Source organism: Acomys minous (assembly GCF_964271855.1).
Source record: "Acomys minous genome assembly, chromosome: 4".
In the NCBI taxonomy this organism is placed as follows: domain Eukaryota; kingdom Metazoa; phylum Chordata; class Mammalia; order Rodentia; family Muridae; genus Acomys; species Acomys minous.
Window position 1 is genome coordinate 125,702,778 of NC_140486.1, and position 22,332 is coordinate 125,725,109.

General features: G+C 37.5%; 1 protein-coding gene across 2 annotated transcripts in view; it reads right to left on the reverse strand.

Annotated features, from left to right (window-relative positions):
• Positions 1 to 22,332, reverse strand: part of PJA2 (praja ring finger ubiquitin ligase 2) — a 56,659-nt gene that overhangs the window by 11,126 nt on the left and 23,201 nt on the right. The window contains exons 2-7 of one of the 2 annotated variants that reach the window (XM_084778115.1): positions 21,269 to 21,386; positions 19,935 to 20,135; positions 17,158 to 18,172; positions 8,594 to 8,779; positions 3,652 to 3,837; positions 464 to 575 (exon numbers count right to left, since the gene is read on the reverse strand). In XM_084778115.1, coding sequence (XP_084634241.1) covers positions 464 to 575; positions 3,652 to 3,837; positions 8,594 to 8,779; positions 17,158 to 18,172; positions 19,935 to 20,135; positions 21,269 to 21,299 — 1,731 coding nt within the window. In that variant the 5' untranslated portion in view covers positions 21,300 to 21,386. The remainder of the gene's footprint in view (positions 1 to 463; positions 576 to 3,651; positions 3,838 to 8,593; positions 8,780 to 17,157; positions 18,173 to 19,934; positions 20,136 to 21,268; positions 21,387 to 22,332) is intronic. The other variant, XM_084778116.1, reaches the window with a different exon arrangement.

Genomic DNA, 22,332 nt, shown 5'->3' on the forward strand with positions numbered 1-22,332 from the left:
AAAAGGTGGCAAGAAGAGGTAGCAAATGTGTCCCACTGCTGAAAAAGATGAGAAGAAGCAGCCTGACTGCAATAGTAAGTGCTGTCTGGAGAAAAGGGGGGTGTGTAACACCCTGAGATCTCTCACTCCACAGCTACGCCTCTCTGTGCCTGTCTGTGTAAATATGCAAACATCCACACTTGCACACCTAGAGTTCAGTACAGGGAAAAATTACATTTCCTAAACTTAAGCAAAATACCTCTTTCTGTAGAAAAAACTAACAACTATTGCAATTGGAAGTGAACTAGCACACCAGCAATGACTTCACACAGATACACTGCTAACAATTGCTACACTGCGGTTATTACATTGCTGTGGGAACTATTCATCTTCCCTTCAGTGGAGTTAAAAACGGAGACCTTTCAAACTTATAATTATTTTATACTTTACCAATTTTATATCTATTTATCAGTTGGAAACATACCTCCATAGCCTGAGCTAAGCGTTCTTCTAGTGCCATGTAGGTGAGGAACTGAGGGTCCACATAAGAAATAGCTTCAGCAACTCCTAGTCCATCCGCAAACCCATCAAATAAGCTGAAAGAACAAGATCCGTAACTATGGCTTCAGATTTCTTACAGTGAGGATAATTACATATCACCACAGTGGTGGGCAGTGTAAGTTTCTGTAAGCAGGAAATTCTTGAAATATTTTAATGTAAACTGCATGGGCAGAAGAGCTAGAAAAATAACAGAAAAGCTAAGTGTTAAATATAAAAAGTTATTATAACCCATTTTGCTCACCAGCCTGTTATCTCACGGCACAAAGCTTGCAGGAAATGGTCCCTTTGTGTTTCTGACTCAAAGGCCTGCTTAACAGTACTCATATAATCCTTTCCCTATACTTTCCTCTCTGTTAGATTTAGTTTCCAATCTGGGTGAAGGTGAAAATATGAGAAAGAAAATTCCTGTATTTGAATTTTATCACTAGTCAAAACCTCTACCCAACCCTCTGCCCACTTTGCACCACTTAATTACTTTTGGGTTTTACAAGACTTTATTTTCTCAAGCCTTCTTCTGTCTCTCTTCTTCCCCTTGGCTAAGAATCAGGGCTCCTTCACTTATTAATAGCTAGAAAATTATTTTTCCCCAAACTGTTCATTTTTATGACTTCTCGTTCTAAAGGACTATAAGCCCTTCAAGAAAAACACATCTGGCTTTGGTGTTAAGCTATTTCCTTTATTCATGAGTCAGATCCTACTTTCCCCTAGCCCTAGAATTATTAATATTTCAAATTTAGGAAAACCAGGCATAGTAGCGCACACCTTTATCCTAGCATCAAGGAGGCAGAGGCAGTGGATTTCAGTGAGTTCCTGGCTAGCTAGAACTACGTATTTACATTCTGTTTTTAAAAATGAAACGAAACAAACCCACGTATGTCTTTAGCCATTCGCTCTCTAATCTTGCTGCGTTGGAAATTAATCTCAATCTCACTTCTTTTATGATATTTTCTGCAAGTAATTCCTACATTTTTAACTAGTTCCAATCTCTGTGCAGCCACTGACCCACATTCCCAGTTGTCCATGGGTACACTGTACAAGTGTACCCCTACCATCTTATAAACCCGGGATTCTAAAATGGTTTGTCTAAAGGCCAATGTCTGTTGACTTCCGTATCTTCTTAGCATGTGAGTAACAGAGACAGTCATACAGGTTAGCTCAGAATAGTGTACTGTCAGCCAGTTGGCTACTACTAAGTTACAAATAAAAGTACACAAATTGAGTTTAGCAGTACTAGAAATCAACAAATGTAAGAGAAAACATATGGATTCTTAAACGTCCAGAGATTTAGAATTAAAGAATCCGCAGTCTATTCACCTCTGCAATACTAAGACTTTTATCGAACAGTGAACATGAATGCACAGAGAAGGCCTTGGATCAGTCAAATAGGATTTAATTGAATCACAGTTAACTTGAAAAATGTACTTAATGACTCTGACTAGTTCTTCATCTATAAAATAAGTTGGATAGGCACACAAAGACACCAGGCACAGAGGTAGCACACTGAAGACACACAAAACTATGAAAATAGTTTTTTCATGCACTACTTTCCAATAGATCAGATTAAAACTCTAAAAGAACACAAACATGTTCACTTCTTATAGAAAATCCACTCCAGTGACTGAAGTAAATTACTTCTCAATTATTCTTTTCTTCAGTAGCATAAACTTAACACTCAGGACATGATATCTAGTTGTTAGTGGGCCCCTGAAGAATAATCAGCGTTTAAAAAATTCATGTTTCAGACAAGAATTACTAATGGAGACTAAAGCTAGCCAACCCAAGTGTGATAGTTGGCGAATAAACAGCTTATTTATAGTCTCAAAATATCACTTGGTTAAAAAGAGGAAATGGTAATTGGACAGTACAACGTTATCTGCGATAATGTGTCTTCTGGTATGTACTAAGGGCAAAATGTGTAACTTTTTGTTGTTCCTGCTAAAAATTAAAAATCTATGTATGACTAAACAAATACAATGTAAAGGATAGTCCATAAAATAAATGGCCTGAACTTTTCAAATATTTGTCAGAAATGAAAAACAAAGATTAAGTGAAGATATGGCCAGATTAAGGAAATATATTAACTAAATACAGTGTCTGTCCTGTAGTAGATCAGGTAAACATAGTCTATAATGTCAGTGATGACATAACTATGGACATTAGAATAAGCCCTGGAGATTAAATTATTAGTACCATATCAACACTAATTTTATTTCAGCAATTCTGTGTTATGTAAGAAAATTTTTGTATTTTTCAGAAATTCATCCTAGAATTTTTATAGGTAAATAAGTAATTTTTGTGGACTTACTCATAAAAAAGCTAGAAGAATTCTTATCATAAGTACAGAGAGAAAAGGAAAGAGAAAATGGCATAAACGTTGTTATATTAACATTTAAGGGGTCTTAGTGAAGAATATATGGTAATACTGTTTACCCTTTTGCCCATTTTTCTGTAAGTTGGAAATTACTTTAGATATTGACATAGTCAAAACAAAAACATTAAAATTTATTCTCTTAAAATCAATCTACAAAGATGCGAAAGTTGAAGAAGGGTGAGAAAAAGGAAACAGTCCATGTAGACAGTGGCACCTGAAGTGAAACTTGAAGAAGCCTACTCCTTCCTACCAGAGCTATGGCTCCCAGACAGGCCTACCACGCTGTGGTACCATGGCACATACCTACCTCCAGACAGGCCTACCATGCTGTGGTACCGTGGCACATACCTACCTCCAGACAGGCCTACCATGCTGTGGTACCGTGGCACATACCTACCTCCAGACAGGCCTACCATGCTGTGGTACCGTGGCACATACCTACCTCCAGACAGGCCTACCATGCTGTGGTACCGTGGCACATACCTACCTCCAGACAGGCCTACCATGCTGTGGTCAGACAGGCCTACCATGCTGTGGTACCATGGCATATACTTCTAGACAGGCCTACCATGCTGTGGTACCATGGCATATACCTCTAGACAGGCCTACCATGCTGTGGTACCATGGCATATACCTCTAGACAGGCCTACCATGCTGTGGTACCGGGGCACATACCTCCAGACAGGCCTACCATGCTGTGGTCAGACAGGCCTACCATGCTGTGGTACCGGGGCACGTACCTCCAGTCCACATCCAGGTCTTCACTCACACTGGAGTCATCCTCAAGGTTGTTGTTACCATCCAACATGAAAGCTTCTGGCTGTGCAAACTCATTTGCAGGCTCATTTCCTTCATCACTGCTGCTTTCGTTGACTTCATTGTACTGTAACCAGGGAATTTCTCCCTCTTCCAAGGATGTCTGTTCCCTAATAGAAACATTTAAAAGGAAGTAGTAAAACAAAATGTTGCTTTCAAACATACCATATTGTGTTTTATAGCCATTCACTTTGTAACTTGGTTCTTGTAGGTTTAAGTCCTTGGTACTTATGACTGTAAATAAAAGTTTTCCTTACCTGCAAAAGCATTTCAATAGAAATAAATGCCCGGTGAGGTGACACGGTGGGCCAAAGCTCCTGTCACCATGCCTATGGACTTTGAGTTCAAGGATCCATATGGTAGAGACAAACAGCTCTCACAAGTTGTCCTCTCTGTCTGTCTGTCTCTTTCACTCACACACACCTCCTTAATGTGTGTGTGTGTGTGTGTGTGTGTGTGTGTGTGTGTGTGTGTGTGTGTGTCTGGTTGTCAGTACGCAGACTGTGTGTACATTAGGTGTCCTCCTCTGTAATGCTCCACCAATTCCTTTAGGGCAGAGTCTCTCCCTGAACCTGGACTTGGGTTTCCTCTGTAAGCCAGCAAGCTGCAGCAGCCACTCTACCTCTCCCTGCTGACGGGGTTACGGGGATGAGCCAGATGCCTGGCTGTTAAGCTGGGAGCAAGTCTCTGAACCCTGACTTCAGGTTGTTCAGCAGTGATTATAACTACTGGGCCATCTCTCCAGCCTCTACTTACACTTTTTTATCTTTATTTTGCAAATGTTAATATAACTATTTTAGTTCTTTCATGATTAGTGTTTGCCTAAAATATTGTATTTCCCTCTTACTTTTTCTATATGTATATTTGTTTTTTGTGTTCCTTTTTAGGTTTTAAAAATTCTAATAAGTTTTACCTTGAAAAAGCAAAGTTTGGTCTATATATATATATATATATATATATATATATATATATATATATATATATATATATATATAGCAACTAGTAATTGCAAGAACTATTCCAAATGCCTAACTTTTCACTCTTTTTTTTTCTCTCCATTTGTCTTTTTCTTTTTGGGTAGATTTTAACGTTCTTTTTGAAGTTTTACCCTAGCAATGGGAAAATCCAGTGACTTGTGCATACTAGGAAGTACTTTACCACCGAACTACACTTCTAGCTCCTAATACATATGGTTTTATTTTCCTCACTGCAGCAGTTATCCTTAGGACATTTCTATACACATACAACACAAAGCAATCGGACACTGCAGACTTCTCCCCGCCATTTAAAAACTAATGGTGGCCAATGTTCAGGTTCATCTGTACCACACTAAGAGCAAAACACAATATGAAGTAAGTTATATTACATTGGTGGATGATTTTGATGTAAACAGCTAATATCCTCCAGATATATTTTATTTATTCTTGTATGTCTTGTATTCGACTTCAAGCAAGAACATTCTCTTGAACTTAAAAAATTTCAGTTGTCTATTTGTCAGCTATAGTGCATAACTGACAATTAACACTTGCAAATAGGTTAGCATTTTCTAGTTTTCCCTGTACAATTCCTCATTCTCCCTTCATACAACAATCTATTTTATTATCTGAAACTTCAAAATATTCTCACCTAGAGGTTTTTGTGATTGTTTTGAGGAAGAGGACCAGTTTTTTATGCATGCTGCCAGGTACTCTGACACATAAAGCTTGTTTCCTAAAACTCACAAGTCCTCATTAATCAGAACAATTTACTCTCCTTTTATAAACTTTAGTTCATTTCCAACTAATCAACACAAAGCAGACGATCTTTTAAAGTGCCCATCAGGCTGGTTAGACAATTAAAAATGTTACTACTCTCTGAATAAGTTTCCGAGGTTGCAATGTGACCTGCAGTTGCTTCTACCTGCTTTTACTGCATCAGCACCACCACTCTCACCAGCTTTGCCAATCCTTTTCAGTATTCTGCCCTTAGTCTTTTTAATGCCTACACAGCTCTACCTTTACCATTACATTTACCTTTTATTTATAGTGTGTGTGTTGGGGGGGGGGGTGGTACACGGATGGCACCACATTTTTATAGCGATCTTTATTATTTTTTCCTAGCATATGGATCTTGAAAGCAAACTCAGGCCTCATGGAGGGCGCCTTTACCCAGTGAGGCATTTTGCCAGCCCAATTTTTATCTTTCATATCTAAATCAAAAAGTCAATTTTTAAATCTGGGTATAGTGGTACACACCTTTAAGCCCAGTACTCAGGAGGCAGAGGCTGTCAGATCACTTTGAGTTCAAGCCCAGCCTGGTTTACAGATCAAGTTCCAGGACAGCCAGGGCTACATGGAGAAACCCTGTCTCAGGGGGAAAAAGTTATTCTGAGGCATCCCTCTGACCATTCTAATTAATGTTAGTTTTCTCTTAGCAGCCATTTGTTGCATTACAGCCTTACTCTTTGTAGTAAACATGAGTCTGTAATTAATGTTTTTATTTTTTTTTATATATCTTACCTACCTAATACTTGTATATAATTAATATCAACCTCAAAATTTATATAATTCAAAAGATACAAATGTCATATTAGTCCAAGAAAATATAACTTCTGAAAACATAATCTATGAGAAACTAAAAATTGAAAGAACTTAGTTGTCATCAAAATAATTTAAATAATCTAAGACAGTCACTTATAATAACATAGCCAAATAAGGAAACTGGGACAGAGGGGAGGACATCCTATTGGGACTCTAGATGAGAGAAGCATGGGAGAATGGCAAAGTTGAAGGATCCAGAGGTTCCTAGAAACCTACAAGAAGAAAATTATGATAGGCAGATTTCGGCCCAGGAGTCCCACTCAAACTATGGCACCAGCCAAGGACAATACAGGCCGTAAACTTCAAACCCCTACGCAGATCTAACCAATGGACAGGACATTCTCCACAGTTGAGCGGAGAGTGGGGTCTGACTTTCACACGTACTCTGGTGCCTCATATTTGACCATGTCCCCTGAATGGGGAGACCTGGTGGCACTCAGAGGAAGGATAGCAGGCTGCCAAGAAGAGACTTGATACCCTGAGCATAAACAGGGGGAGGAAGTCCCCCTCAGTCACAGTCATAGGGGAGGGGAGTAAGGGGAAAATGGGAAGGAGGGAGGTATGGGAGGATACAAGGGAGGGGATAACCATTGAGATGTAATATAAATAAATAAAATAAAAATAAAATAAAAAAATAAAAATAACCAGAATAAATCACTCATTTTAACAAGAGACAGAGCACATAAAAATAAAACAAAAACATTTTTTAAAGGAAAGCATCAAACTGATATTGAAATAAAAATCTAGAAACCATGCTTACTTAAAGATCTCGACAGATACATCCTATACAAAATAATGAAGCAATCTATCATTAAACTGTGACTACTGATCATGTTTCATTTATTTATAAAAAGGATGGGTAAGAATCATTAAGAAGTCTAGCAACAAAACTTCCTATGATCAACAGACCAAAGTCATGTTTTTACTCTTTTTACACTAAAAAGACTTAAAGGTAGAATCCCATAAAATATACAAAAAGCGGTTATTCTTTAATGTTAAAAAAACATTTTCTTCCAAAATTAGTAATAAGATGAGGGTGTCTACTCTTTACTCTTACTCAATACCACACCTTTTAAATCTTACCTAGATTAACGAAGGCCAGAGGAAGAAATAAAAATAATCCAAACAGCAAAGGAAGAGGTCAAATTATCCCTGTTTGGACAGTATGTTTCTATTCTTAAAAGAGCCTAAAGATTCTACTAGAAAGTGGACAGATTCAGTAAACACTGAAGTAGCAGAACAGAAAAGAAAAACAAACAAACATGAAAAATCAGTAGTTTCTATATGGCAGTAAATGATTTTGCTGAGAAATAAATCAAAAAGAAAATTACAATCACAACAGCTTCTACAAATACAGAAGCACACAGACACACACATCAGGGTAGGGGAAGAAAGATTTCGACGTGTTTTATTGGTGAAATATTTGAACAAGGACAGGCAAGCTGAGAGCCACAGGCCCTTGCCATTGTTTGAGAGGGATTTTTTCCACTCATTTACGTATTGCCTATGGCTGCTTTCATGCCACAACAGAACTGATGAGAAGCTGCAACAAGGACCAGCCAGCATACACAACCAACAATGTTTATTTGGCTTTTCACAACTTAAATTTGACAACTCCTAGATTTGGAATATGTCCATTCTAAGGCATAAAGTCAGAGATGTTTACCACAGATCACTGATGTCCTGGAAATATTATCCAATGGAGTTAGAAAAAAAATATAATAAAACTTCAACATAGCAACTAACCGCCTCCATCTCTGTGAAGGAATCACTTAAACTACCATGACGAGCTAAGCTAAGTTACCATAGACTTACCTCTTGAACAGACTGTTCTCCCAAGTCTCTGCATTGTACGGCAACGGCAACACCAACTCAATTACTCCTCACTCAGCTTAATGACCTTTTAAGTAAGCAGTTCTCACCCTGCGGGTTGTAACCCCTTCCTCTAGAAATATTTACACTATGACTCCTAACAGCAAAATTACAGTAATGAAGTAGAAATAAAAATAATGTTAAGGCTGGGGTCACCACTACATGAGAAACTATATTAAATTGAAGAGTTGCAGCACTAGGAAGGCTGAGAACCAGTTTTAAATGCTCAATTTTTCTTTATAAACCAACATGAAAACATACATAATATTCTAATAAAAATACTGAAATTGCCAGCATTTAAAATTGTTCTCTACAAAATACCAAAGAACTAACAGTACACCCAACATACGAACGTAGCGTGCGCCATTCTCACACAGTACACATTTACAAACAGGAGCCTCACTGTGAAACATACCCTTCCTGAAGAGACAGTTCTTGGTTTTCTTCCTCAGGGCCACTGCTATCACTCTGCAGCTCGGGCTCATTCTCATCTTTTCCTGGCAGAGTTTCCCAGCTCTCATCACTTGAGGACTGATCTTTTTCTGTGCCAGAAAATCGGTGAGGCAGAGAAGCAGACCATTCCCCATCACTGCATTCTGAACTGCAAACCACAACAGAAGTAAACGACCATCACACACTGTTGTCTTTATCATATGCAGAGTTACCAGACATTATGAAGCAGACAGGACTACTGATGACCAGGCTGACAGTCAGGTGCTCACGCAATTTTTAAAAATACAAACAAGTAAACAGAAACAAATACTCAACAGAATGTAACCTTTCCAAATGATCATGACATGTAGCAAGTTATGGAATATATCATTTTTTTATACTAGAGGAAACAATTCAATAGTTTTAAAAAAGAGTTTAGACATATTTCTACATAAAAAATTAAATGCAATTTGGGAATAAAAAATAATATCTAGAATTAATAATATATGTATTATTCTCCTGACCTAAATGAAACAAATTTCTAATTACATAATAACCCTTTAAAAACAAAGTGCTGGAGGGGCTGGAAAGATGGCTCAGACATTAAGAGCACTGGCTGCTATTCTAGAGGTCCTGAGTTCAATTCCTAGCAACCGCATGGTGGTTCACAACTATCTGTAATGGTGTCTGATTCCCTCTTTTGGTGTGCATGAAAACAGAGTACTCATATACATAAAAAATAAAATAAAATAAATCTTTAAAAAAAAGAGCCGACTGACTTGGGTCTATATCATTAATACACACAGCAACCCTCTATTAAGGAGAAACCTTTCACAGTATATCCCCTAATAATCACCTTGCTAAGCTTTTATAATGCTAATATCCACTGAACATAATCACTCTTCTGTCAAATTATATTTTTATTATAAAAATCCATCTGCCAGATGAGTGTTCTTTCTTATTTTCTATCTGTAACACAGTTTATCACCAAGCTTTTATTTTGGAAACTACTTATTTTTTAACTCTTTCTACGTTTTCCATGTTCAAATCCTTTATTTTTCATTCTATTTTTACATGGCCCTTATATCCTAAGACCTAAAAGTTACAGGCTTGTAGAAATCACTTGGGTGTTTTTTTTGTTGTTATTGTTGCTACTATTGTATTGTGAGTTTTTTTTTGTTTTTGTTTTTTTTAGGTCTTAGGATTTACAACCCCACTTCCATGTTATAACTAGCTGTTCTTCCCTTATGCAAAGACTCTATCACTGTCCTCTTCAACGTGTTCTCTCTCCATCAAAATGCTTTCACAATCACATAGTGCATTTCATTCTTCAAGGCTAGAGCAGCCTTCATTTCTTTCAAGATACTTCTGGATAAACCTGCCTTTTGAGGGGGGCAGTTATTCATGGACAGGGCGCCTGGCTTAGTCAGTCCAAATCCCTGTACTGCAGCTACTTCTTTAAACTGCACTTATTTTTCTTAAGCATTAAATAAAGTTTATGGGACACAATGGGTTTGGGCCTAACCAAGTAAAACAACCTAGAGCTTTCCCAGCAAGCTCTGGTGACTGTGGATGGCTTCCAGTCAGTTAATTAAGCTGTAATTGATGAAGACGAACGAACTAAGATGCAGTCAGTAAAAGCTGTTTTCAATGCCTCACTTCTTGCTCTAGTGCTGGGAGATGCCCAATTCATGAATCATTTTTGTCTTGTTTTACTAAAACAAACATTACAGATTTTAATTGATTTAAAGTATTTTCCTAGTTATATAAGTGTAAAATCAGTTCCTTTATTACCTTACTAGCAGTTTCCAAGACAGAAGAGTTAAATGTTTATTAGCTCTTAGTAGGTACTAAGGACTGTTCAATCATACAACTTTAAATATAAAATTTTATTGGTAATATCTGATTTGAAAGAGGCCAGCAGTAGGCATTTGTAAGAATGTCCTAAAATGTATGTGCATATTTGTGGCAGGTGACAGAAATCACAAGTGGTTTCTAATACTATTTCAATGTGAATCTTATTAATTATGACAATCTGATATTTATTAATATTTTCTAAATCTAAAAGCCTGTACTGGCCCAGAAAGTCAGAGGAGACCACAACCATGATGACTTTCTACTACAAAAAATTTCAAAGCTGCCATAGCCAACTTCTTTATTAAGACACAAAATAATATTTATGATACCAAATTTTTAAGAGCAAGCTTTGAAGTAAGACAGATTTGACTAAGAATCTAGGATAATTTCTCTGTGTTTAATTTATCTATAAAATGGTATTATTAATATTCAAGTTTCAAGCTTACAATGATGTTTAGATTAAAAACCGGAGACAAAATCTGTAGTAAAATTTTTGGAAAGAGGTGACTAGTTTAAAAAGCAATCAAGCTTTGCTTACTGGTTCACCACTATTTCCCTCTTTTCTGTGCCAAAGAAAAGCTACTATGCCATACCAGTTCTACTGTCCTGATGACATCAGCGCCCTGGGAACCCAGCTTTAGTGTTTCTCCTTTTGCACTAAAATATCAGAAAATTATACCCTAGACCATCACCCACACTAGCTCACTTATTTCTTCATGATCCAGAAAATAAGGTATTTTTCAGTTTTAAATGGTTATAACCTAATAATTATATATCTATATATTCTGAATTAATCAAAATATCTACTCTATAGTGATCCTTTAAAAACTGTTTGCAGAGCAGAGGTCTAGACAAAGGCTATTACTATTTTGGATGTTGTTCTACCTTGAATACCATCTGTACGTACAGATAGAAGCCTAAAAAGACAAACCAACCACTTCTTTGGGGAGAATGAAATGCAGCTTGGCTTCTTTTGAGTTTACAAAGGTATCAGACTTGGTCATTTAATCTGTATTTTGTTTATATCAACAAAACCAGGCTTTTGGTTTGCATTCATGTAGTAACAGAGATTAAATCTAGGGCCTCACATGTGTAAAGCAAGCCTCTACCACTATGTTATTTCTCTAACCCATTTCTGTTTTTTAATGCCTTGCTAAGCAGCAGTTTAGCCTTGCCCTCACTCTGTAGCCCAGGCAGGCCTGAGGTGTCTTCAATCCTCCTGCAGCTGGGACTCCAGGCTGGGCACAGCTACTTGTCCCTGAAGGAACGCTGCCTCTATGTAAGGGCTGTTTCTGTTTTGCTTTGTTTAACTTTATCAGCAAGATTAAGTCCTAGTGACAAGAAAACTCTGAAAGAAGTTTCAAGTGCTATTAGAATGGGTCAGTCTCTTCAAAACAGGCCCAAGGTTAAAAAATGTGCCAGGATTACTGACAACTGCCCCACCCTCCCTAACCTGCCTGTCCCTCCCTAACCTGAATGCTGCCCTCAGTTACTACAGTTCTCAGATCTATTTCAAAACAGTAAGTGCTAACCTTAGTACTTTGGCTGGATTCCAGGTCTGGTTACTATACACTGACTCTTAATTCTCCTTGTAGTTTTTCTTCAATAATCTACAACTCATTTTTTGTCAAACGCCCCAGAGCAATGCTACTGGCTGGAATATTTATCTCATAGACTGCAGCATTCTGACAAGATGAAGCAATGGCGTAAGACTTCCAAGGAAGACAGTGACCACATATTAATTAAATCCTCTTCTACTTATAAAGAACGCACAATCGTGACTAAAAGGTTTTAGATTTATTTTCTTTAGTGTATATATCTATACACATGCATGCCTGGTGTCCAGAGGTCAGAAGAGGATGTCAGATTCCCCAGAACTGGGAGTTACAGATGGTTGGGGACCACTGTGTAGTTGCTGGGAACCGAACCTGGATTCTCTGCACCCTCTTAAAAAATTTTCAGACTTAAATTAAAAAGTTTGTATCCTTTCCTTCTCAAGATACTGTAGATATGTGGCCATTGTTTCCCCCTTTCCCCAGTGTACTACTATTATAGCTGCACAGAGAGCAAAACATGTAGGCGAGCAAGGGTTAACTAGAGTCCATGGCGACTTGATTTTGGCATCAGGCAGGTACCAGAGTAAAAGGCATCCTAGTCACTAACACTTAGCAGAGTTAGATAAGAAGAGCAAGAAATAGAATCAGTAATAAAATATTCATACTATTGAAATAATTCAATCCTAAAATCCATTTTAAGGTGTACAAATTATACTGGTGTCTAAGGTAGACTCATTAGCCTTCCAAAATTTTTTTTCTTTCTTTTTTAAGGAAAAGATCTTATAAGGCCAGGCTGGCCTTTAACTTACTCCACATCCAAAGATACCCATGAGGTCCTGATCTCCTACCTCTACCTCCCAAGTGCTGGGATCACAGGTGTGTGTCTCCATGCTCAGCTTCTGTGACTTAAATAACACAAACCCACTGTAGCACTTCACTGGGTTTTACCGCCAACATTCTGACATACCCAACTACTAGTTCTACCAGTCAGTACATTGACATAGAGTTGAAAGAAAAGTTTTTATTAACATGAAATGTCCTACTGTCCATTGTATTTACAAAAATCTGTCGCTGTTCATAATACTGACATCACTTCTAAATGTACTAAGAAAACATCCTATAACCATTTAAAATTCCCCTAAAAAAATATACTACCTATCGTTAGCGGGTAGGGGGAAGCCAACTTTAAGAAAGTGGGATTTGTTGGGCATGGTGGCGCCCGCCTTTAATCCCAGCACTCAGGAGGCAGAGGCAGGCAGATTTCTGTGAGTTTGAGGCCAGCCTGGTCTACAAAGCGAGTCCAGGACAGCGAAGGCTACACAGAGAAACCCTGTCTCGAAAAACAAAAAACAAAAACAAAAGAAAAGAAAAGAAAGTGGGATCCATGAAAACAAACCATACTTTGTTTTATGACTGATTAAAAAAAATTAGATTTTAATATTTTCATCTAAAAAGCAAGCAAAGCTTAAGGATCTTTATTTTTGTTTTGCTCTAGTGGGTCCACAATGATGATGAACAGACAAGTGAAATAATTTTCTTTAAAAAATGTATAACTAAGAAAAAGAGTAACAACTTTACACTTTTAAAAGAAAAATTGCCATTTTTTTCCTTTTCAATAGTAATCTAGAAGTAGAGACTCACAGTCAAATCTACCAATCTTGGAGCTGAATGCTTTAGGACGTAAATCTTTTCTCCCAAGCTCAGAAGCAATGGCTAACAACGCCCAGGCAGTCAGTAATAGTTTTCAAACATATAAATATTCCTGGAACAAAATATCATTGCTTGAAAAATGTGTCTTGTTTTACTTTGGATCCAGAGCATCTATCAATAAAGTTAATTTCACGTAAAATTTTGTGGTCAATTTATGATTTAGGAACTTTGTGTGTATTTTGAATAAAAGACCATGGACTCCAACTGATATAACAGCAGGTCTTACAAATGGTTACGAACCTGTCATTTAATTTCTTAAATTTCATTATCTTCTACTCTCCCAAAAAGTCTGTTTACCCTAGAGCTCTGTCAGAGCAGTGTGAACTTACTAGAGTTCTGTATGTTTTATGTCTCCTAGCAACTCCTAATTCGTAGAGATCAGGAACATGCCAACTTATTTTGTAGCACATGTCAATCTATTAATAGCTATGTATAACAATATCATCTGATCAAATACTTAATGTATTTGTTGAATTAAATATATAGGCATCATCCTAACTAAATCTACATTTCTGCATGAAATCATTGTCAAATACAGCATACAGAAAGAATCTGGAAATGGCTTAATGAAAAGTCTCTATAAAGTGCAAGAGGAATTATCTCTGAATTAGTTTCAAGTGAGAAGCTAACACTGAGTTTGTACATTTTCCATTTTCCTGATTAATTTCAGCACAAGCTTTTTAGTGATATAGCAGTTTCTAAATCTAAGTTGTTGTTCCTCCCATTATTCCTTTTCTCCAAGTTCTCTTGTCTCCTTCAATATCAGCTCTCTTTTTCATTAACAGTTATGTATTGAACTGAGTGTAAAAATTTTTTTTCTCTTGATTTAAAAAATGAACTCCCTCTATCATGAACTCTAGTGTCCCCAACTTGATCACGTCCCTTTGGTGGGGGAGGGGGGGCAGAGGCACACAAAGGAAAGGAATGCAGGCTATCCAGATGAGACCTGTAGGCGACTGTCATATGGTCGGGGAGGAGGTCCCCTTAGGTCAGAGGTCTAGGGGATGGGGGAAATAGGGCGAAGAGGGAGAGAGGGTGGGAACCGGAAGATAGAAGGGAGGGGATAACAATCGGGATGTACATTTCTAGTTCCATCCATTTGTCCAGAAATTTTGGGATTTCCTTGTTTTTAATAGCTGAATAGTATTCCATAGTGTAAATGTACCAGTTTCTTTATCCGTTGTTCGACTGAGGGACACTTAGGCTGTTTCCAGGTTCTGGCTATTATGAATAAGGCTGCTATGAACACGGTGTGGAATAGCTGGGTCTTGAGGAAGCCCTATTCCCAGTTTTCTGAGATAGCACCAGATAGATTTCCAAAGTGGTTGTACAAGTTTGCATTCCCACCAGCAATGAAGGAGTGTTCCCCTTTCTCCACATTCTCGCCAGCAGGTGCTGTCACTTGAGTTTTTATCTTAGCCATTCTGGATAATGAGTGAGTTAAGTCAGAAGCAGAAAGACTCACATGGTATATACTCACTTATAATTGGACACTAGCCCAAGAAGCATATCTCATGAAAGTCTTCACTTACCAGGAGATGGGGATAGATGTGAGGACCTCCTATTGGGACTCTAGGTGAGAGAAGTAGGGGAGAATGGGGAAATAGAAGGATCCAGAAAGTCCTAGAAACCTACAAGAAGAACATCATGATGGACCCATCTGGGCCCAGAGGTTCTGCCCAAACTACTGCACCCACCAAGGACAATACATGCAGTAAACTTTGAACCCCTACCCAGATCTAGCAAAAGGACAGGACATTCTCCACAGTTTAGTGGAGAGCGAGGACTGACTCTGAGATGAGCTCTGGTGCCCCATATTTGACCATTTCCCCTTCGTGGGGAGGCCTGGTGGCACTCAGAGGAAGGATAAGCAGGCTACCAAGATGGGACTTGATAGGCTGTGATCATATTATGGGGGAGGAGGTCCCCCTCAGTCACAGATATAGAGGAGGGGAATAGGGTGAAAACAGGAGGATACAAGGGATGGGATAACAATTGAGATGTAATCTGAATAAATTATAACTTATAAAAAGTAAACAAAGAATCAGTCATACAAAGCAGTGTCTTTAACAAACAGTGCTGGAGAAACGGAATATCCACCTGTAGGACAATCAAAGCTGACTCCTTTCTTTGCCCTTTACAAAGGAAGGTGTAAGTCACTTTAGGGTTCAGGAATAGGAAAAGACTTTCCGAAAAGGTTTCTAGTATCTCAAGAAACGAAACCAAGAGCTGATGAGTATGACTACATGAAATTATAAAGCTTCCGCACGACAAAACAACTAATAATAGTGTAAAGAGCCTACAAAATGGGAGAAAATCTTTACTAGCTATACACCCAACAGATTAATGTAGAAAACAAGCACAAACAATAATGATAATACAATCAATAAATGGCCAAATCAATTGAACACACAGCTTTCAAAAGTACAAATGGCCAAAATACATTAAAAACAGTTCGACAGCCATAGCCAGCAGTAAAATACAAACTAAAACTTCCTTATTTCATCCCAGTCAGAATGGCTCCAAGCAAGAAAACAGTGAAAACAGTAACTGACGCTGGGGAGCATGCACACAGGGAGGAATCCTTATTTATGGGAACTGAATTAGTGTGGCCACTACAGAAATCTATATGGAAGATTCCTCAACAAACTGAAAATAAAACTACCAAATAACCAAGCTTGTTATACATATACAAAGGAATCTAAGTCAGTACATCACAGACAGCCTGCATAATGAATTTTATTTCAGCATTATTTTACTTAAATTTTAAAATCGCACTCATTTTATATGTGCGTGTGCAGATAGATACAAGTGTGCCACAGTGCATGTGAGGAGATCAGAGAGCAACTACAGGAATCAATTCTCTGCTTTCACCTTGTGAAAGCCAGGGACTGAACTCAGGCCATCAGGCTCAGCTCGGCAGGAAGCACTTCTCTACCCACTGAAGCAGCTCACTGGTTCTATTTCAACACTATTCACAAGAGCCAAATTTAGGAATCAGCCCAGATGTCCATCAACATAGGAACTGATAAAGAAAATGTATGTAAAGATACAATGTAGTTTTGTTAATCCATAAAGAACAAATGTATGCCGTTTTCGAAAATCAGATGGAACTCAGGATTGCCATGTTAAGCCAAGTAAGTCAAACTCAGGAACAAACAACTATTGCATGCTTTCTGTCTTATGTAGAATCCAGATTTTAAAACAAGACATGAAAGTGCAAGGGGGACAATTTGAGAAGCGAAAGGTGACCAGCAAGATGGGAAAGGAGGGATAAAACATGGCAATAGAGCCTTAAATACGATCGAAGTACAAGATATACATGTATGGGAATGTTATAATTAAACTCATTACTTTATATAATATATAATATTAAAAAAACTTGGCTCAGTAACAAGTCAATCAAATACTGCATGAAGCTTACCTGTCTTCATCTTTGTCATAGAGCTGGTAATAATCTCCACAGCCATTCCAAAAGGAATTGTCGCGAGCTTCTTGCCTTTCTGAAGCTGTGGCTCCATTTTCGGAGGTTCCATGATTATGTTCTGTTTCTCTTTGTGTAACTCTTGAGTAGGGTGGAATCAAGAACATGCACTCGTGCTCTCCATCATACTCCTCACACTTTATTATAGGGTCATCTGAACCACATTCCTCAACTTCTACTGCCTCTCTCCATCTCTCAACACTTCTTTGTTTGGCCTCGTGCCTATTAAAACCTGTTTCTTGGTCCACCTGGCTTGAACTTATCACTTTTCTAACTTTGGGCCTTACTACCTGATCAGGAGAACTTCCATGGTGGTTGGCTCTATCACTAGTATTTTGTTCACTACAAATATGTTCTGGAACACAGTCTGCATCTTCAGTTGAATTTTCTGTCTGTCTTCCCTGATCGGCATCCTCCTGTTGCCTCTTTCTAACAATGCCATCTTCAGAGGACCTCTGAGGTCCCTGCCCATTCTGACGGACAAGCTCACCATCACCAGAACAGTGCTTCTCTAAAGGTGCTGAATCTAGTTCTTCAAACTCATCGCTTATTTCACAGTTGAGAGAGGGAACGGATGGTGAAAGATCAGTGTACACCTCTGCCTCTCCACTTTCCAGCTCAAATACTGTGCTGCCTAATACTTCCTGAAGAGAGTCGCTCTCATCATGTTTGCTGTCTGGATCGTAAGAGTCAGTATGAACCAACACAATTCCACTTTGGGCACTTGAGACATGGCAACCTGCTGGGGCAGACTGTGTCTCAGTGTGGTCATGAAGACTCGTATTGCTTTCTAAGGTCTCCCTGACTTCCTCACTAGGATATCCTGTGGCGATGCATGGACTGCTCTCAGTGGTTTGACTCAGTGCTGGACCATAAGCAGGAATCTCTGTTTCACTTTTTTCAAATGCAGATCCATTGGGTAAAGAAGGATGGACTTGATCCAATGAATTGGAACCTTCATAAAAAGAACAAAAGAAAACATTTTGGAGGGATTATTTTAGATAAGATTTTATATAGTATCTGTTCTCTGGAAATCATAGTACCTATCTGACAACATGCCATGTGCTTCTACATTCCCTAACTCCTTACGGCAGTCAGACTGGCTACTCTGCGCCCTCAGCTCTGACAGCCTCTCAGTACGCTTTCCCTTGTGTTTCTTTTGTTTTAAAACTTAAGTCCCAACATTGAAAATCTTCTCTATGACAAGAAAGAGGCTAATAAGAAGCTACGCAACAAAAACCAAAAGTAGTCAGAGAATAATCTGCCCTCCAAGCACTCTTCAAATCTACCTTTTAATTACAAAATTAAAAAACAAAAAAGAAACTTATGACAGATATAATTTTCATGTCAGGTAATAGAGATATGAGAAATGAGATTCTAATTGCATTTTGATACTAATTTTAAAATTGTATCTTATATTCTAGACATGCACCATATTTCTATGCCCAAAATGTATTGTTATAATAGATTTGTAATTTAGGTATTAGAGATACAACTGAAAAATAAGTGAATATACTGATTCAATTTGCCAAAATTCTGACACCTGAGGAAAATCAAATCTATAATTACTTTAAACTTGACTATTCTTCATTATCATTAATTTCACAGAGATATTGAGATTTGTTGTAACAAAATGAATAAACCATAAAATAACTGAAATTTAATCTTAAAACATAAAATCCTCTTTATGGAATGACTTAGCTAGCAATTCAGATTCCAACATATAAATGACAATGAAAATATTCTAAGAATATTACATATATATTAAATATATAGGATACATAATATGTAATACATAATTATGTAACTATTGTACAGAAAATCTGCATAAAACATTTCAAACCTGTAGAAGGAATCTTGTGTATTGTATGGATGTAACACCTGTCAATTAAAAAAAAACTATGGCCTATAGCTTAGGCAGGAAATAGAGGTGGGACATTCGATAGCAGAAAGGATTCTGGAAGAGAGATAGGTGCGGGAGAGTTCAGCTGCCAAGATGTGTGAAAGATGGATGCATGGTGCCTGAGCTCAGGTAACCAGTCGCATGGCAGAATGTAGATTAGCATAATAGGTTATTTTAAGTTATGAGCTAGTCAGAGAAGAACCTAGCTATATTTCATAGGTATTTGAATAATATTTAATGAATCTCATGAGCCACTATTCTGGGAGCTAAGTGATAGGAGGAAAAACCCACCTGAAAAATAATAGTAACCTATATAACACAAACCACTGAATAATTAAGATGATTTAATTGAAATGCTATTACCACATATCTTGATGTTTCTATTTTACAAAATAATGGAAGCTAAAAGTTACTTAAATATAGTATGCAAAGTAATACAGTCTTGGTTCCCATTAAAAAGACTTGGCATGGCTTATTCTGCACAGTGAAGTATTGAAAACAAAACCCTAAACTTCCGTAGGTCTTGTAACTCATCAGCAAGGCTCATGAGTAGAAAATAGCATGCAGCCACACTCTGCTGTAGAGGTAAGTACAGACGAGATTTAAAGACTTGGAAGGGAGTTAGCTGTGTAATCGCTCCAAGACAATTAGTTGTATTTAGGGACTGGTCAAACTGGATCTTCTTCTGTATTTAATGTAATATTACCATTATTAAATTCAATAGAAATTTCAAAATAGAAAATGTACTATATTTACACTCAAAAGCATGTAACTTTGACAATAAGTAGCCCCTGCGTGCCGACACGTTACACACCTGAGGAGTGCTCCTTTGGAGCATCGTCTACGTCCAATACCTCATAGTCATCAGCAGCCCGGCCTAAGCTTCTCTCATGCCTGGTCATGCATGGCTTAAAACTGACATATGCGTGTCTTCTTCCATATCTCCTGCCTGTAATAGTCTGATATCCTCCTGCTGGTTTAGGCCAAGCAGCCTTGTTGGATTCTTGATCCATTACTGAAAATATAAATTAAATTAAAGAGGGCCAGCAATGAACTTTACTATTGTAACAAGTTGGGGGGAAAAGTGTCCCAACAAATACGCTATTATTTACTAAATTATATACCACTGAATAGGTGTCTTGTTTAAATGGTATATGGATGACAACAAACAACTAAATAGCTATGTCCTGAAACCAAGGGCCAGATAAATTCTAAAAAAGAACAATTACTGAAGTCAAACAAATGCTATTCCATCTTCAAAGTTACAAATGGATGGTATACATTAAGCAAACAATAGCCAGCAGTATTTAAACAACTTGAATATTAACTTATCTTTTACCAAACAGTACAGTATTATACACATATATACTAAACTTGCTTAGCCAATTATTTGTTATATATTCTTGTAAGATTAGGCTATTTCTTCACAGTATAATTAATAAATGAGAGTTTTCTGTTTTTGTTTTGCATTAAAGTAAAACAATTACTTCAAGGTGCAAACGGTAAGCTTTTATTTCTCAAATGCTACTCTATTTTATTTAATCCCTTTAACAACCTTGAGATGTTAACTACTATCTATTTTAAAAATCAAAATAAATGTTAAGAAGTCAGGCATGAAGATGTGTACCTATAACCCCAGCACTAAGGCAAGGAGAAGGTAAACTGAAGGACAACCTAAGCTACACAGTTGACATGTTGTTATTAAAAAAAAAAAAAAGAAGTATTTAATCACTTGAATCAACATCTTTTACTACTATTTTAAAAGAATAGCCTCCAAAATGGAATGTAGGATAGAAATGAGGGCTGTTTTATTGTTAGAAATTAATCTTAACAAATATTAAATAGCTATAGGTAACCTAAAACGAGTTTTTATATAAGATTATCATCAGAGGATAACACATCACGTATAGTACTCTCTTTTATTTGTTTGTTTGGTTTTTTGAAACAAGATCTCTCTATAGTGCCAGCTGCCTTAGAACTCTCTAAGCAGACCAGGTTGGCCTTGAACTCACGAAGATTCACCTACTTGCCTTCCCAAGTGCTGGGAGTGAAAATGTGAGACCCTATGCCTGGCTTCACATACTTCAAGTACCCAGGATATAAAAGAGGAAGCCCTTATGGAGAAGCATAAACATCTATCTTGCTCACCTGACGGCTCTTTTTCAGGGTACTGCGACATGTGTGGCGGCGTCTATGCTTCCAATTCAGTAGAATTATGGGTGTTATTTGGTTTTTACTTACACAGTGAATAAGCTGCAAATGATTCCTATAAAGAAACAATGCATTGATCAAAGCATTAGTAAAAAAAGAATAAAACAAAAATTACAAAACTGGCAAAACTAGTGAAGATGTTGGGCTTTTATTCACTTTGAAAAACATAACTTGATCTGACAAAGACAACAAACAACACTCAAAACAACAAATAGAGAACTTATAAGTAAATAATCAAATACATTATCGAAAAGCTGACTGGGAAATGTGACACTGCCAGTTAGTTTTTGTGTAACCAGACACAAAGCTAGACATATCTGAGAAAAAGGAAGCTCAACTGAGGAATTTCACAATGGATCGGCCTGTGGGCATACCTAGGAACATTTTCTTGACTAATGATTGGTGCTGGTGAGCACAGCCCCTACAGGCACTGTCAGCTCTGGGCAGGCGGTCTGGGACTGCAGACTGAGAGAGCAGCCTGGAGAGCAAGTCGGTGAGCAGCATTCCTCCATGGTGTCTGGTTTAGGTCCTGCCTTGCTTCCCTCAGTGACAGACTATAGCCCTTTCCTCCCCTAGGTTGCTTTTGGTTATTATTTTATAAAATAAAACGTATGTTGGTGTCTACTATGCCATGGTATTTTGGCTTTTCCACAAATTCATTTAGTTCTCATTAGCAGAATTTTTGTTAAGTCTAAAAATACAACCTTCACCTTAAAATGTTTAATGAAAAACTGAAATATTTAAAGCATACAGGTATCAATTATGACCAGGTAATTTAACCCCATAACCTAGTCTAAGCCAGTAAAGACTACAGTTTATCATTCAACATTTTTTTAATTCAGCTTATTTTTTTCTTATTTAAACCACTTTAATATTTAAGCACCCAAACTAACACTAAGTTTCTGTCATTAACACAAACGTATTAGCTAAGCACTCCGCAAACAGGTTGCTTTGCCTAACTCTTGTTAGTTACACAGTAGCATGTATCAGAGAGCACACAT